Below are 15,895 nucleotides of genomic sequence, written 5' to 3' on the forward strand. Positions count from 1 at the left end.
TTGTAGTAATTATAGAACACAAACCTAACACACATGACACAAGACGCCTATACTCCTTATTTGGATGACCGTTCAATAAACGATCCTTTGGGTTGGACTTCTACTTGTTATGCTTATTTGTTGTGTATTAAATAATTGTTTGAATCGGTGAGTTAACGACCTAGTTAAAACTAGAACCCTAAATATGGGACCAATCAAAATGGCGCCGGAGATGGTGTATTCTTGAATTGTTATATTTACTTGCTTTTAGTTGTGTCTTTCTTTGCCTTCATTAAGGTAGTACTAATAATTTTCTAGCATTTAATTTGTTGTATGCCTAGAAGATTTCAAATAGGCAACCGATTGCCTATCGATCCGGAAATTGAAAGGACTTTAAGAGGTATAAGAAAGGCGTTTAGAAAGCTTGGAGGAGCATCTACTTCAACTACAGAGGAGTCTACTTCTTTGGGTGTTGACGGCTAAACTGATATAAGAATTACTAAAGTGGATAGTGTTGAATTCACGAATCCTTTTGCAAGAGAAGAAGAAAACAACCAAATTCCTAACCCAACTCCAAATAACCCACAAAACAATCAACAAAAAATGCCTAAATTATCTTCCTACTCAATTCCTATAGAAGATACCCCACCAAATGGAATTCCTACACCTGCTCATCTAACCCGAAATTTCATAACCAAGTCGGCTTTCATACAACTAATGGAGGTGAACCAATTTGGAGGAATGCCAAGTGAAGATCATCATCTTCATATGGAGACCTTTTGTGACTATTATGATGCTATATTGCAAGCCATACTGACCCAAGATCAAATTAGATGGGTATTATTCCCATTTTCATTGATTGGAAGTGCCAAACAATGGCTTAAAACCTTGAATAGAGCAACCGTTGGTATTGAACTATCGAAGAAGCTTGCATTAGCTTTTTACCAAAAATTCTATCCACTGGAGTAGACGAACATGTTAAGAACTCAAATCACCGGGTTTGATACGTGCAATTTAGATAGTCTTTTTAGCCTCTTATTGCACGCATTTCTGTGTCATTTACATTGTTTTGTATTACAAAATGCCCCGAATTGGCTACTTTGGTTCGTCTTGCCTCATTTGCAGGAAAAGGACCTTAAAGTGGCGATATCGTACCTTTTTCGTTCCTCTTAGCATGCATTTTGAGGAGATGGAAATTTGGAGCAGAATGTCGTACCTCGGGAAGCGTGAAGGTGGTCCTTGGAAGCTAACCAGACGAGTTCAAGGTTGTTTCAGTGGATATCTGCTCGATCGAGAGCTTTTGTAAGACGATCGAGTAGTTTTGGCAGTGAAGATGTTTGATCGAGTCCCTACTATACTCGATCGAAGTAGGCTATTTTGGAGGAGTTCGATCGAGAGCCCAAGTTGCTCGATCGAAAGGTTTTTCTGGAGAATCACTCGATCGAGTGGTTTAAAGTTGCTCGATCGAGTGGATAGCTTATATACACGGGATTATTATTTCATGTTAGGTTTATTTATGTTAATAAAACGCTCCCCTATATAAGGGAAGTCGTAATTAGGTCATAATTACACTTTAGACGCTTGAATATCCTACTTTACTCTTAATCACTGCTGCTACTTTGCTCTTGCTTTAAGCTTTTCCGGATTCAAACTTTGTAATCATTCTCCTTCTCTTAATCTTAATTTAATACTTTGCTTGTTCTTAATCATTGTTCTCTTGCTCATTATCTTTGATCAATTGTTTATGCTTCATCTTTATTGTCTTTTTATCATGTCTTTCCTTAGTGAATTCATCGTTATTGTTGTTAAATCCGATAGCATGAGTAGTTAAACCCCTTTATGTTAGGATTAGGGGAGCCATGGTAGGGAACTGATGAAGTCATGAATAGGTTAGACAATTGATTGTGAGAACTGTGCCCATAGCAATATAACTGTAATATGTTTAGTTGAGTGCACGCTTCTAAACCCTTTAATCTGGTTAAATTCGCTCCTAGATCGGAAGATTGGAATGAACAGATCTGCTATGAACAGTAGACTACCCTAATGAGGACGGAAGTTAAGTTAGCTGTAATCTAGGGTGGATATCGGACCGGAAGGACCTTTCTCTTGCCCTTCTCACAGTAGATTGTCTGGACTACTATTTATGACTGAGTTAGTGAACTGCCATGGTGAACCGAAATCCTGACATATTTCTCTTTATCTGATCGCATCCTTAGTTTTTTCTCACTTTATTGCTCTTGCCTTTATTTTTCTTGCCTTAGACCTTATTTAGTTTAGAAACCAATTTAAAAACCCTCCATTGTTACTAGACAGACGACATTAACCGATAGATACTTTAGCCTCCCTGTGGAGATCGACCCTACTTACCACTGACTTCTGTTGGTAGTATTAGGTATTTATTTTTGATACTAAAACGACGGTAGCAGGGTTCAAGCAAAGAGAAGAGGAGTCGTTATATGAAGCATGAGAACGTTTTAGTTCTATTTGTCGCTCTTGTCCTCACCATGGATAAAGCGAATGGTTCATAGTACAACAATTTTGGAATGAACTCTTTGAAGACTCGAGAAACATATTTAACATGGGGTCTTATATAATGTTCACCGAAGTGGATGATAATCAAACATGGGGTAAGATCGAGGAGATGGTGGTTCATAATTCCCAATTTAGTAGGCCTCGAAAGTTTACTAGAGGAGAAAGACATGAGGTGGATTCTATTACACAACTTAGTGCCGACCTTGGAGCAAAATTGAGTTCCCACATGGATACCGTCAATCTAAAGCTCAAAGAGGCCATAGCTCAAGTGTAAAAAGCTTCCAATTCATCCAAACCGACTCAACAACTCAATGCTATGGTAATGGAACCATCGTTACCAAATGGAGTTTGTGAGAGTTGTGAAACTTTTGGACATGATCAAAGTGAATGTGGAGGGATAAATGAGTAAGTGAATGCTTTCCAAGCATATAGAAGTGGTACCCCATATTCCAACTTCTACAATGAGAACACGAAATTTCATCCTAAATTCTCATACAAAAGCCAAAATGAAGGATTCCAAAGAATCCAAATCCTTCTCCCTTTGTGCCATCTATTATTGGTTGAAATACTCCATCCATCCATGAGACTACCTTTAAGACTATTTAGAGACAAAGATTTTATCTTAGTCTCCAGAAGGACAAACAACCCTACTTTATTCATATGCATAAACCACTTACATGTCTCTGCTTAGTAGGATTATTAAGCCCCCTCACATTCCAAAACTCAAGGTTATACATTCCCCACCAATTGGGGAGGATCACTACCACTTGTCCCAACTCCAACCTTGGGTGCATTGGATCTATTCAAAGCTTCAAGGAAAGTTTGCTGCCCAAATGTGTGAACACTGCAAGCTTCTTCTGTAATCTCCTGCCCACTCATCCTCACAATAGGTCATATAGGTGTAGGACCCATGGATTACTTCCCATACCTCTGCCACACTACTGAGGTTTTTAATTGCACTTCAACTTGATGACCAGGCTGAGCCTCAACCACAGGAGTAAAGGGAACTTTTTCCTTGCCCTTACTTTGCTAAAAGTAAGCTTTTTCTACAGGTTTAGGTCTTCACACTTTAGTAACAGGTTTGGTACCAACAGATGTCTGAGTGTTTTTCCTTTTAACTTTCCTACAATCAACTGTATTATGACCAACACCTTTGCACCTAGTGCAGACCACTAGTATCCATTCATATTCAACCTCTATTTCAACAACTTCACCATGCTCATCTAGGAAGTTAACTTTGTCAGGCAATGGATTACCAAACACAAGCTTTATCATAATGCGAGCATACCCTGGTTTTCTCATCAGTAGCCTGATCACATTTAATGAAATCACCCAGTAACCCAGAAATCCGAGGAATCCCCTTCCCTCATAAGAAGTCTATGTAACTTGACCCATACAGGAACGAATTTCACCTCATGTTTAATCAATTCTATATCAAGATACCATGACTTAACTATTAATGACTTATTATCAAATAAAAAATGACCTTGTTTCAACACCGCTCCATAGCATTCTTAGTCTTAAACCGAACTAAAAACACACCATTAGGAAGAAATGACAATTTATCTACCCGGTGATTAGCCAACAGACGACGAATGAACCCGTCCACAATCTCCCATGGAGGGTTAGCTCCTAGTATGAAACAATAAACTGAATTGCGCCAATAGTTCAATTCAATCTGTACTTCTTCTTCAGTAAACTATAGCATATCAGGACCTTCCTCAATAACCTCAAGCCCCGCAACATGACGAGCATCTCCATTGCTAGCCTCCTCTTCTGTCACGTCTTCAACCAAAGGATCCAACGGAAAAGGGGGAATTCCAACAATGGATCCCATAGACTTCTCCTCGGATGCTTCAGAACTTTAGGGTCCTTCATTCCTAGTGAAAATTGGAAAATATTCTTGACTTGTAGATGACAGAAGATCAAATTTATTGCTTTGTTTTGAATTTTGTGTGATTGATGTACGTTAAGGCGATCTCTCTTTGATGATTCTCATAGTTTTCGATGAATAGAAACCCTAGAAAAATCCCTCTTTTTTCTTTCTTTTTTCTATCTCTTTCTATCTCTACATTACTTCTTTTTTCATCACTCACTGTTGTTGACGAATGTGGAAAATGTGTGATATAAAATTATATTTAAATTATATTTTACGAATTATGTTATAAGACGGAAATAATAAGAAAAATAAGATAATGAGCAGTGTGAAGGGAGGCGTACGTGTAAGGCTACTCGTGTATAATGGGTAGTATGTGGTGACGGTTGTAACTAATAATAATAGCAATAATAATATTTGTAATAATATTAATAAAACATAATAAAGAAAGGGAGCTTCCTAGAAGCTTTCCACCTACCACCTTTTCCTATAAATAAGACCTAACCTCTCTCAATACCTCACTTTTCCACTTAAAATTTACAAGCACGCCAATAGTTTAGAGAGAGAGTTTAAAGGGAGAAAAACAAGAGGAGTCTTTCATCTTTATTTGTCTCAAGATCTAAAAGGTATGTTTTATTAAAAACCGTGTCAAGACTAATTATCGCTTTTAGTGTGTTTATACCGTTGACCACCCGAGACCTAGGGCCGCTGTGTGATTTGACCGTCTTGACCCTTGACCCGAGACCACCGTTGACCAGCCATTGGTGGTGGTTTGACCGTGAGAACTAGGATTAGGGTTTATTATGGGAGTTTTTGGTTGAGCCGTGTTTTTGAGCAAGGGTTTACACTCATCATGTCTCGACTTGACCATTACCTGGGTTGGGGTTGGTGTCGGTGTTTCACGACGAGTCAGGGAATGTCCATGGTGGTGGTTGTGGTGGTTTGTTGGTGGTGTAACCGAGTGTGTGCGTGCAAGTGTTGAGGTGATGGTGTTGTGTGAGTGTCAGGTTAGAGCACGAGTTTGAAGCTATGAGAGGAGTCAATGGTGGTGCTGGGTGTGGCGGCTGACTAGAAGGCGCGGCGGGGTGGTAGTTGTCGTGGCTAGAGGTGGTTGTTGATAGGGTTAACACGGGTAAAACCTTGTGTGTTGGGTGGTGCTTGAAACACGGTGTTAACCGTGTATGGTGGTGATAAGGGGACGGCTACGGCGTTGGCTTGAGGTGTTGTGCATAATGGGTTTGGTGGCTGATCAAAGTGGTGTCGTGGGCTGGTATTAACGTGGCTAGGAGTAGTTGAAAAAGGGGTTGTTTGTAGTTGTCAAACACGGGTTTAACCGTGTGATATGGGGGTGTTTGGGTTGATTTTTGATACGGGCTTAGTTAATTATTTACATACCGTCTTATACACTTGGTTAGTTAGTAATTACCTTCTGTTAGTGATTTAATTAGTGTGACGAGTTTTAATTATATATTTACGTATTGTTATAAATTAGTTTAATTATTTTATAATTAGTCTAGTTAGTAATTATTGTATAATTATTATTTATTTAGGTGACGTATTTATTGAGGAATACTACTAATTGGATTTCGCTGCTAAATTTTATTGGAATTGCTAATCAGGTAGGCTAGCTACTCAACACTTACTTGCGGGGTTCTTTTATGTGCTTATTTGTCTTAATTTTTGTAATTGGCATTGATGAATCATTACATGAGAACTGGTGTTGATGAGCTATTGTGTTGGCCTTTGGTCGTAGCACTATGTTGTTAATTGTTCTATTGGAAGTTATTATAACTGCTTGGCATATATCATGTTGAATCTTGCATTGGCATATTAATATCATTTATGTAAGAGGAACTTGGCATTGTGGCAATAGTTATGATTGGCATTTATATTGTTATATATTATTGTATCGGCTCCTGTTGGCATTTGGTATTGTTTAGCAACTCGTTTGCGGGATGGTTTGTGATTTGGATAGGTCGGGCACGGCTGTGGTTGTGGACCTGAATGGATAGGCCAGACATGGGGATGTGGAAGAGCTGTGGACCTTGGTATGGATAGGACAGGCATGACATGGTGTACGGAGTTGGCCCTAGACCTGGCGTGGCAAAGCCACATGGCGTGGTTGAGCTTGGGCTGTGAGCCTTGGCAACAGACTACTTGTGTATTCATGGTTTTGAGACGGTGGCGGTGTGACATTGGTTAAGGTCGTGTGCTTTAACATACATTTCCATTTATTTATCTTATTTATATTTACATATTGTTCCGTTTATTTATTTTAAGTTCATAGTTTGACTTGTGTGTGTGTTCATGTGTCTTTAAATTACTGTTTCCGTCATGGAAGCAGATAATGACAGGTACTTGATTAGCTGGGCAAGGGAGCTTGGGTGTGAGAGCATGGAGGGACTTAAGCGTCTAGCTCACTTAGTTCAGACTTTATTTAGTCTACATTTAAGTCTTTATCATTTCCGCTGCAAGTTTTGTAATTTATATTAAATTAGATTTACAGTTCAGTTGTAATAAAACAATTTAAAGTTATATTTCAATAAGTACCTTTTTGTTTGTTATCTTTGTAATCGCTGTCTTAGGAAATTGAGATGGTAACAATCTTATTTATCTGGGAATGTCTTGCTAAAGGCTTCTAGATAAATGGGGGTGTTACAAATACTATTAGATGCGGTGATTTCAAATTAGCTACTTTGGGCCACTTCAGATCACTTTCAAGTTGAGTGGTCTCGGGTTGGGTCAATTGTTGGTCCAACAAAACTCGGATCAAATTCGGGCCGGAGCAGATTAATTCGGATGTCGAATCATATTAGGTTCTACAACTCAAGTTAATTTTGGTTCTCGGGTAAGACTTTTAAAGACTGATTATCAAATTCAACAATTCTCCTATAGAACCATCATATAGCATAAGACCGACCCAAAAGGAGAGAAGCTCAAATATAATATTTTAATTCATTTATATTTTAATTTTATTTTAACAACTCGACAATTTATGATAAAAACGAACACATTTAAATATACAAGTTATCAAAATAAAATTTTAGGTTATAAAATAAAAACACTTTTTTTTACAATTTATTGAGTAATTTACGTGGACTTTTAGTTAATGGAAGTTAATGGACTACTCTTATGATAAGAGTAAAATGGTCCTTACAAAACAATTTGTGATTCGAAGCATACATTTTTTTGAAGGAAAAGATTAATTCATTAATAAAACGCCAAACGGCACTTACAAAAGATAGGTATAATCGAAAACAATTCTAATAGAAACCAAAGGATGATTCGAAGCATACATTTGATCTTTCAAAAACGACCACAAATGTTTGACCCAGTTCGTATATCTCCAATGAAAAAACAACCTTTGGGAGAAAATTGAGTGGTTTTATATAAAGCCCAATTAACGTTGAATAGACGGATAAAGGCCCAAGCCAGAAGAGAAAACAATAATAAAATAGAGGCCGATTAGGGAAGAACACTACCTCCACACAACAACAACAACAAACAAACAAACAACAATGGCGGTCGCATCCTCTGCCTCTTCCTCCCTTCTGAAATGGCTTCTTGATCCTAAAAAAAACTTCTTAGCCGCCATGCACAAGAGCTCCGTCGACCATCGCCTCCGAAAATACGGTTCTCAATCTATCTTATTTTAATTTTGATATTGATCTCGCATTCATTTGATTTTATTACATGATTATTGGTTTTGATTGTAATTTTATATTCATTTGATTATTTGTATGATTGAAACCCATTTCGATTTATCAAATCTATGTTATTACATATTGACATGTTTTGATTTTGTTGTTCAATTGATTTTATTATTGTTGTTGTTGTTGTTGTTGTTAGGACTGAGGTTCGATGATCTTTATGATCCAATGGAAGATCTGGACATCAAAGAAGCTCTAAATCGTCTTCCTCGCGAGATTGTTGACGCTCGTAATCAGCGTCTTAAGCGCGCCATTGATCTCTCCATGAAGCATGAGTATCTTTCTAGTGATCTCCAGGTATTAACCGTCTTATTTATCCCTCACATTTCTAATTATTTTGTTTACCCTTTACTGCTTGTTGATGATTTAGGGTTTTATGTTTTGTTTTCTTTTGTTTTGTATGATTAAGTAAGCAGACTACATAGTAACGGTTTTGTGGGTTTTCTGGTTTCTACTTGCCAAAAATACATAGATTTTGATGCACCAAATGTTTGTTTTTTCTTTGAAGCCTATGTTACTCTGGCTAAGGTATTGCTATTGGACATGGGTACCTTTCTACGTTTCGACCTCAAAAGGAGTCAACTTGATGGGCTTGCTTGGGATGGGGGAATAATTAGTTGAGTGATAAAGCTCAATATAAGGGAAAAGTGGAGGCGATTGGTGGTAGGTGGTGCCGTGCTCCTAGTGGAAATAGGAGGGGAGGGAGGAACTATCATTTTTTTTATACATATTTCGATTTTAAGAAGTGAAATAGAAGTTTTAGAAAACAACAACAACAACAACATCGGAGCTTTAATCCCAAAATGATTTGGGGTTGGCTCACATGAATCCCTTTAGAACCGTTCCTGGGTGAACGCACACCTCAAAATGCGAATAGTAAAGGGCTAAAAAAACAAAAGGGAGAGCGAAAATGTAATACAAAGTCTAAGGTAAACTTACAGATTTTAAAATTGAATTCCGGATTTCTTTTATAAAAACTTAAAATTTAAATCGAGAGAAGATTAAAACGATTTTGATAACCGAAATAGAATTAAGGATCCGGAATGCCTTAAAAGTAAAACAAGTAAAATATATAAGAAAGTGGTTGGTAAAAAAGGTGTAATAAAGGAGAGAAGAACAAATAATTTTTTTTAAAGATTAAATAAAAACACTAAATATATCAAAAAAACATCAAATACTAAAAATCCACATGTATCCTTTCTCTCCATTGTGCCCTCTCCGTCACCATACTCTCCTCAAGCCCCAGAAATCTCATATTGTGCTCTATCACTCTCAACCATGTCTGTCTCGGTCTCCCTCTAACTCTAGGGACCTTTTCTGTTCTCCAAGTCTGGTGCGTCTATAGGTCTCCTTCTCACATGGCCAAACCATCTTAGTCGATTTTCCATCATCTTTTCCTCTATTCGTGCCACTTTTACCTTTTCCCTAATCACCTCATTCCTTAATCGATCTTTCCTTGTATGTCCGCACCTCCACCTCAACATACGTATCTCCGCCACACTCATCTTTTGAATGTGACAATGTTTCACGGCCCAACACTCTGGAACCATAAAGTAAGGCAGACCTAATTGCCTTGCGATAAAATTTTCCCTTTAATCTTTGGGGCATATCTTTATCGCATAAAAACCCTGGAGCACTCTTCCATTTCAACCATCCCGCTTTAATTCTGTGAGCCACATCTCCGTCTAACTCTCCATCTTTTTGAATAATAGATCTTAGATATGTGAAGAAATCTGACCCCTCAACAACATCCCCATCGAAAACAAGCTTAAAATTATTAAATATTAAACTAAATGCTTTATACCCTGTATTCTCCTCTACTTTGCTGCGCCACCCTATTTTTCTGGCTGTTGTAGAGCAAGTCCGGGACTCATAAGGGTTAGGTACGAGTTGCATACCAATATCCATGAATGTTGTCTCGGATACAACAACTCGTAAATATGAAGAAGAATGAGTGATGTAGTTAGTTTATGTTGGCTTTGGTGTTAATTGCGTGTTAATTTACTTTCAAGTTCTGGTTCAATTAATTGTTTTCTGAAGGTGGTAGTGGCAACTGATAGTGGCGGCTTTGTGGGTAATGTTAGCTGCTTAATTAAAAAGTTGTCTCTCTATTACTATACAAGTCTTGTAAGTGAGATTAAAAATTTGGGATTCTGTCACATTTCTTACATATTTGTGTTTCTGTATTGAAGTGTTAAATTGTGCATCCTGCACTTGAAGCTTATGTAAAAAGGCTACAAATTTGTGGTTTATGTTTGAGTGTGGTTGCATTTATGTTTAGGTTAGGGTAGTCACTGTGACTAGTGAGTATTCTTTCCATTCAATATAGATTCATCACCTTTTTCTTGGGACTTTTAAACCAATATTCTGCATTTCCACGTTGGAAAAGAAATAACCCACAGAACGCTTATATTTGATGCTGTTCCCGATCTCTTCCCCTACGTATATTTATCACTAAGGCTTCTGTCGAAAGCAGATGTAGTGAATTTTTATTGTTTAGCTACTGTCTATCCTTGTTTGGATGCTAGGAAATTTTGGAAAGGGAAGAGGAGAGGGCGGTATAATATCTTTGTTTGGGTAATAGTGGGCTGTAGGTGGATATAATTTTTTGGATGTGGCGAGGACTTGGAATAAAGAGAGGAAAGTGTTTTCTTTTAGAACTCTACCACTTCTCGGGAATATCTGCTGCACAAATGAAGATGGCAAGCGATGATAAAATCTACCCTACCCGTCAACCATGCTTCCCCCACCACTTTGGAGTTGGGAGTATCTGGCACACATGAAGAGGCAAGTGATGAATAAAATCTAACAGGTGTTTGGTCGGACTGAAAGCTTGTGAAATAAAGAAAGGGGGTGATAGATGACATGGGGAGTAGTTTCAAGAGAGGTTTGTCACGTTGTTTCATAGAGGTCAGGTCGTGTGTGTAACTACAATGGGGATGAAGTTCAGGTGTTCCAATATGCGTGAAGGGTAAATTAGAAGTTAGATTATTCAGGATTGTTGTCAAGGGTTTTATGGTGGCTTTACAAGCTCATGCCGCTTAAACATTGTGGTGGAGTTGGTGATCTCAGGGTTGGGGTGGTGTTAGCTGGGTGTAGGGTTGTCTTGGAGGTTGTTTTGGGGTGAGGATGGCAAGGGACGAGTCACTGGCTGTGAAGGTTGCAGGTGTGGCGGGGGTAAGCAGAGGTCGGGGTGGTGTTTGTGGGTATTGGTGGTTAGGTTAGGGGTAGTTGGATGAATGGAGAAAATTGGCGAAACAAACATTAACAAAGGGAATGATTATACCTCTTTCCATGCCCTTTCTTGAGACTCTTAGGGTGTGTTTGGATAGGAAAAAAGGAGTGAAAGGGAGGGGAGGGGGAAGGAGGGAAGGGAAAGGAAGAGAAGGGGAGGGGAGGGAGAATGGAAGAGGTAGTGGTTTTCCCTCCAAATCTTGCCTATATTGATGGGGAAATAATTTGCCTTTAGGAGGGAAATGGAGGGATCCATTTTCCCTTCCCTCCAAATCCTTCTACCTTCATTTTGGTAACCAAACAATGGATTTCTCATCCTTCCAATTCCTTCCCCTCCCTTTCCCTCCAAACACACCCTTAAACTAAACGCCCCTTTAGTTTTATAAAGAAGAGAAATATTTCTCCTTGAGTTCTTGTAGTTGAAGCTAACTAACAAGTAACAATTGGGAACATAGAAGAAAATTTGTGTTGCTATTGATCTGTAGAGAACCTAATTTGGGTGCTGATCATCATTCATTTAGTAATATTGACCGTGTGATTGAATTCCTAAGGTATTTCATATTTGTATCTTGATTTGATGATGTTGTAGACTTGTCGCCGTGACAAATTCCTCCATGTGTTTTTCTCACTCTTTTAACATATGCACTCCTTTTCAGGCTATGCAGACGCCCTTTAGGAGCTATCTCCAGGACATGTTAGCTCTTGTAAGTACTTCATTGAAATTTAGTATGATTCATGATTTCATGCTGTCAATTGGGTGTATTTGAGTTAAGTTTTGGCCATGCTAGATGCGTTAATCGCATGTTCTATACCAACCTTATGATAACCCGTGTCTTCTTTGCTGGGTTTGGACTGTTCATAAACTTGTTCATGGACTTCAATGACGTCATCTGGAAACTTTTAACGTACATTTGCATTGTGTTTTTTGTTACTCTAGTTGTGAGAATCTCCTTTGTTTATTCCAAGGGAAGGGTCGGAATAGTATTGTCATGGGTATGGTCCCAGACGTAAAATGTTAAGTCAATGCTCTGCTTGTTGCAGGTAAAACGCGAGAGAGAAGAACGTGAAACTTTGGGAGCTTTGCCTTTATACCAGCGATCACTTCCATAAGCTCACCATTTGATATGAGCCTTGATTATTAAGAACTTATTATGCATCACTGAGAGACAATTATCTATTTCTCTGGGTGTTCATCTTTTCTTCTCTACCCAGGATTCGCTCTACTCATAAATTTGTTTGATTTTGTCGACACTGTATAATATAGCCAGACCCTCATCCTGACTTTCTGGCTGCTTGTGTGGTTTATATCACTTGTTACAGTTTGTGTCATTTCCTTGCTATTGGAACTTGTTTTGGTACTTGGAAGTGATCTGGTACTTCATTTTACATCTGCTTGTCTCATTGTGTGCTTTTGTTTTTCTTTAGTCGGTTTGTTAAGAACAGTATGTTTTTTACTCAGTGGAGCCAATGACTTCAGTGTAAGAGGATTGTACTCTGTATCATCAACCTTGCCATCAACCATATTATAAACAAGGAATGCAACATTAAACCGATTGGTTGTGTAGGAGTTTTTTTTTACCCAAGACAAGTTTGGTAGACTTGTGCACGGGGTACATCAAACCGATTAGTCTTCTGGCCTCGAGATCTTGGAAAATGTTATTGTAGAAAAATGTAATGAAGAGTCTACCGTGGAAATCTTAGCACATGTATTACGAAACTATCAAGTTATCGTAAGAATTTGGTTAGAAATTGGCATTAGGAGTAATTGTAAAATAAAGTACCAATCAGGAAGTGACCTAAAATGCTATGTATTGCTACACAAATTCTCATTATAAACGGGAGATATCTGCCTATAACTATAGACAATATCTTCTTGAGAATTAGTGCTACTTTGTTTTACCAATTTGGTAATTTGGCCCGCAAATCTCAAGGGCTATTGTATAACACAAAAGCTAACTAGGCCCCAATTCATACAATGCATTAATATTAAAAGGGCCTACCCATAGACCCAGTAATAAGTCGATAACAGTAGTTGACGAGTTGACGTGATAACAACTTGGCTTCACATGCAGAAGGCCACATTTCATCTCTGTCTAATCTCATCACTTAGCGTTTGGTACGGGAAAGGGTAAGGGAATGAAATCAAGAAAGGGTAAGAAGGGGAAAGGTATGGGTTCACCCCTAATATCCTTTATTGTTTGGTTGGATATTAAAGAGAAAGGGAATCGTCACCATTAAAACTAACTCCACCACCTGCCACCGCCATCACGCACCACCTATCACCACTACCCACACCGAGACCACCAACAGTAGCGTCACCGACGGCCCACCGTCGTTTTCTCACCGACAACCACCTCGTTGTTCCCCTATCCCTTGTCGGACACCAAAACCCAAAGCCTCACAAACAATTAAAAATAAGCCACCACCCACGAAACTCCTCCCTCACCCTAATAAACACAAGATCTGGTGTTGGGGAAGAGAGGTTACCGGCGAGGGAGGGAGTTTTGGTGGGGTGGGAAAGTTATTGAATGTGTTGGTGTGATGTTTAGTGGTTGGGGATGTGGGTCTGAATGGAAAACAAGGGTGGCGTGGTGCGCCGGTGAGTGGGCCGGAATGAGGGACCGCCGGCATCGCCGATGGTGGTTGTGTTGGTGGAAGTGGTTGACGGTGGGTGTTGGTGGAAGTGGTTGACGGTTGGTGTTGGTAGCAGTGGTGGAAGGGAGTAGAAGGGAAAGGGGGTTATGGGGTTACCGGGGGGGTGGAGGGGTATGGGTGAGTATGGTTTTGGGGGTAAGGGAGGGTATGAGTTACCCTTTGATTGTGTCAAACAAACAACAACAAATGGAATCGTCCCATTTGATTCTCTTTCCCTTTCCTAAAGCCCCCGAACCAAACGCCCCCTTAATGTGCACAATGCACATTTTGCGCGTGGCTTCTTCTCCATTCTATCTTGGAACTTATTCATTTATTTTTCATTGAAAAAACAATTAGGCTTCCTTAGTGATATAAACTATTCGTCTTCCCTAAAAAAAAAACTATTCGTCCCAAGAGAGGGATCAATTATATAGCATATAATTTTGGTCTAAACCATCCGGTAATTCGAACCACATTGGACCGACTAATCCGGATTTTGGGGCGTGTCCAAGGATTACGGTATTTAAATCCCTCTCAATCGCAGTTGTGGGGGATTGATCCGCAGACCTCCCTATCAAGCGCAGCCTCATGCTACCACTACGCCAACCAACGATTGGTTATATAGCATATAATTAACATGGATAAAAAGTGATCCATTTTACTAGTTAATAAAATAATAGGTGAGAGAACACATCCTAACAATCTTATCTTTATAAATATAAAAACATTTACCCCTCCTCATTAACCCACATTATCATTTGCAACCTTTTTTTATTTAAAAAAAAAAAGTAAATTTAGGACCCGCATAAATTTATCTTTATTTAATTTCTAAAAAAACTAACCTCCATGTTTAATGTTCAATGCTATGAAACATTAATCAACACTATCAACATTATATAAAATAACAAAGGAACAATTTGAATCTTAAAGGAGCAACATTATAAAATAATTTAAAAGATATGAAATTTAAAATATATTTAAAATTTTAGAAGTATAATCATAAATATAGTGAATTACGTAAAAATGTTGTAGATTACAAATATTTGTAAATAATTTGTATAGAAATTATACCAATACCATTTATACTCAAATTTGTAAACTAAATCAAAATTTATTATTACTAACCAAAAATTAAACTTCTGAGCCATGCAAACACAATCTCCTTTTTGTATCAGGTTACTCGATTTCAAATACTAAAAGACAAATAAATAGGAAAGATGGCTATGAATTTAGGGATTTAGATGATGGGTAAAGGGGGAAGGATGGATATGAAGAGCCGAGATAAGGGAGGCGAAAGTGATTAAAAAAAAGACTGAAAGAAGAAGAAGGCGAGAGGTATGGGTCAGGGTTGAGTACTTCAAGTGAAATAATGAAGGACCTATGGTCCATTGACGTTTGACGTGACTATTTATTTCTGAGGAGGTGTGTGTTTGCACAAATTTTCATTTAAGACGGGTCAATGTTTAAGACGAGTCAAATAGTTAGGATAAAACAAAAGAAAAATTCATAGATACTAGTAGAATAATCTTATCTTTATAAATACAAAAACATTTAACCCCTCCTCATTAACCCACATCATCATTTACAACCTTTTTTTATTCAAAAAAAAAAGTAAACCCGGGACTCGAATAAATTTATCTTTATTTAATTTCTGAAAAACTAACTTCCATGTTTAATGTTCAATGTTATGAAACGTTAATCAACACTATCAACATTATATAAAATAACAAAGGAACAATTTGAATTTTAAAGGAGCAACATTATAAAATAATTTAAAAATATGAGATTTAAAATATATTTAAATTTTTAGATGTATAATCATAAATATAGTGAATTACGTAAAAATTTGTAGACTACATATATTTGTAAATAATTTGTATAGAAATTATACCAATACCATTTATACTAAAAAAAATTTGTAAACTAAATC

At 37.9% G+C, this 15,895-nt stretch overlaps 1 protein-coding gene across 1 annotated transcript; it reads left to right on the forward strand.

The window, feature by feature from the left end:
- Positions 1-7,681: 7,681 nt before the first annotated feature.
- LOC141611708 (cytochrome b-c1 complex subunit 7-2, mitochondrial-like) lies at positions 7,682-12,717 on the forward strand. Its single transcript, XM_074430310.1, has 4 exons — positions 7,682-8,020; positions 8,237-8,394; positions 11,988-12,035; positions 12,373-12,717. Exons 1-4 carry the CDS (start codon positions 7,906-7,908, stop codon positions 12,439-12,441), a joined length of 390 nt encoding a protein of 129 aa, XP_074286411.1. The 5' UTR covers positions 7,682-7,905; the 3' UTR covers positions 12,442-12,717.
- Positions 12,718-15,895: the final 3,178 nt, after the last annotated feature.

The sequence above is a fragment of the Silene latifolia genome, chromosome 11, assembly GCF_048544455.1.
Source record: "Silene latifolia isolate original U9 population chromosome 11, ASM4854445v1, whole genome shotgun sequence".
Taxonomy (NCBI): domain Eukaryota; kingdom Viridiplantae; phylum Streptophyta; class Magnoliopsida; order Caryophyllales; family Caryophyllaceae; genus Silene; species Silene latifolia.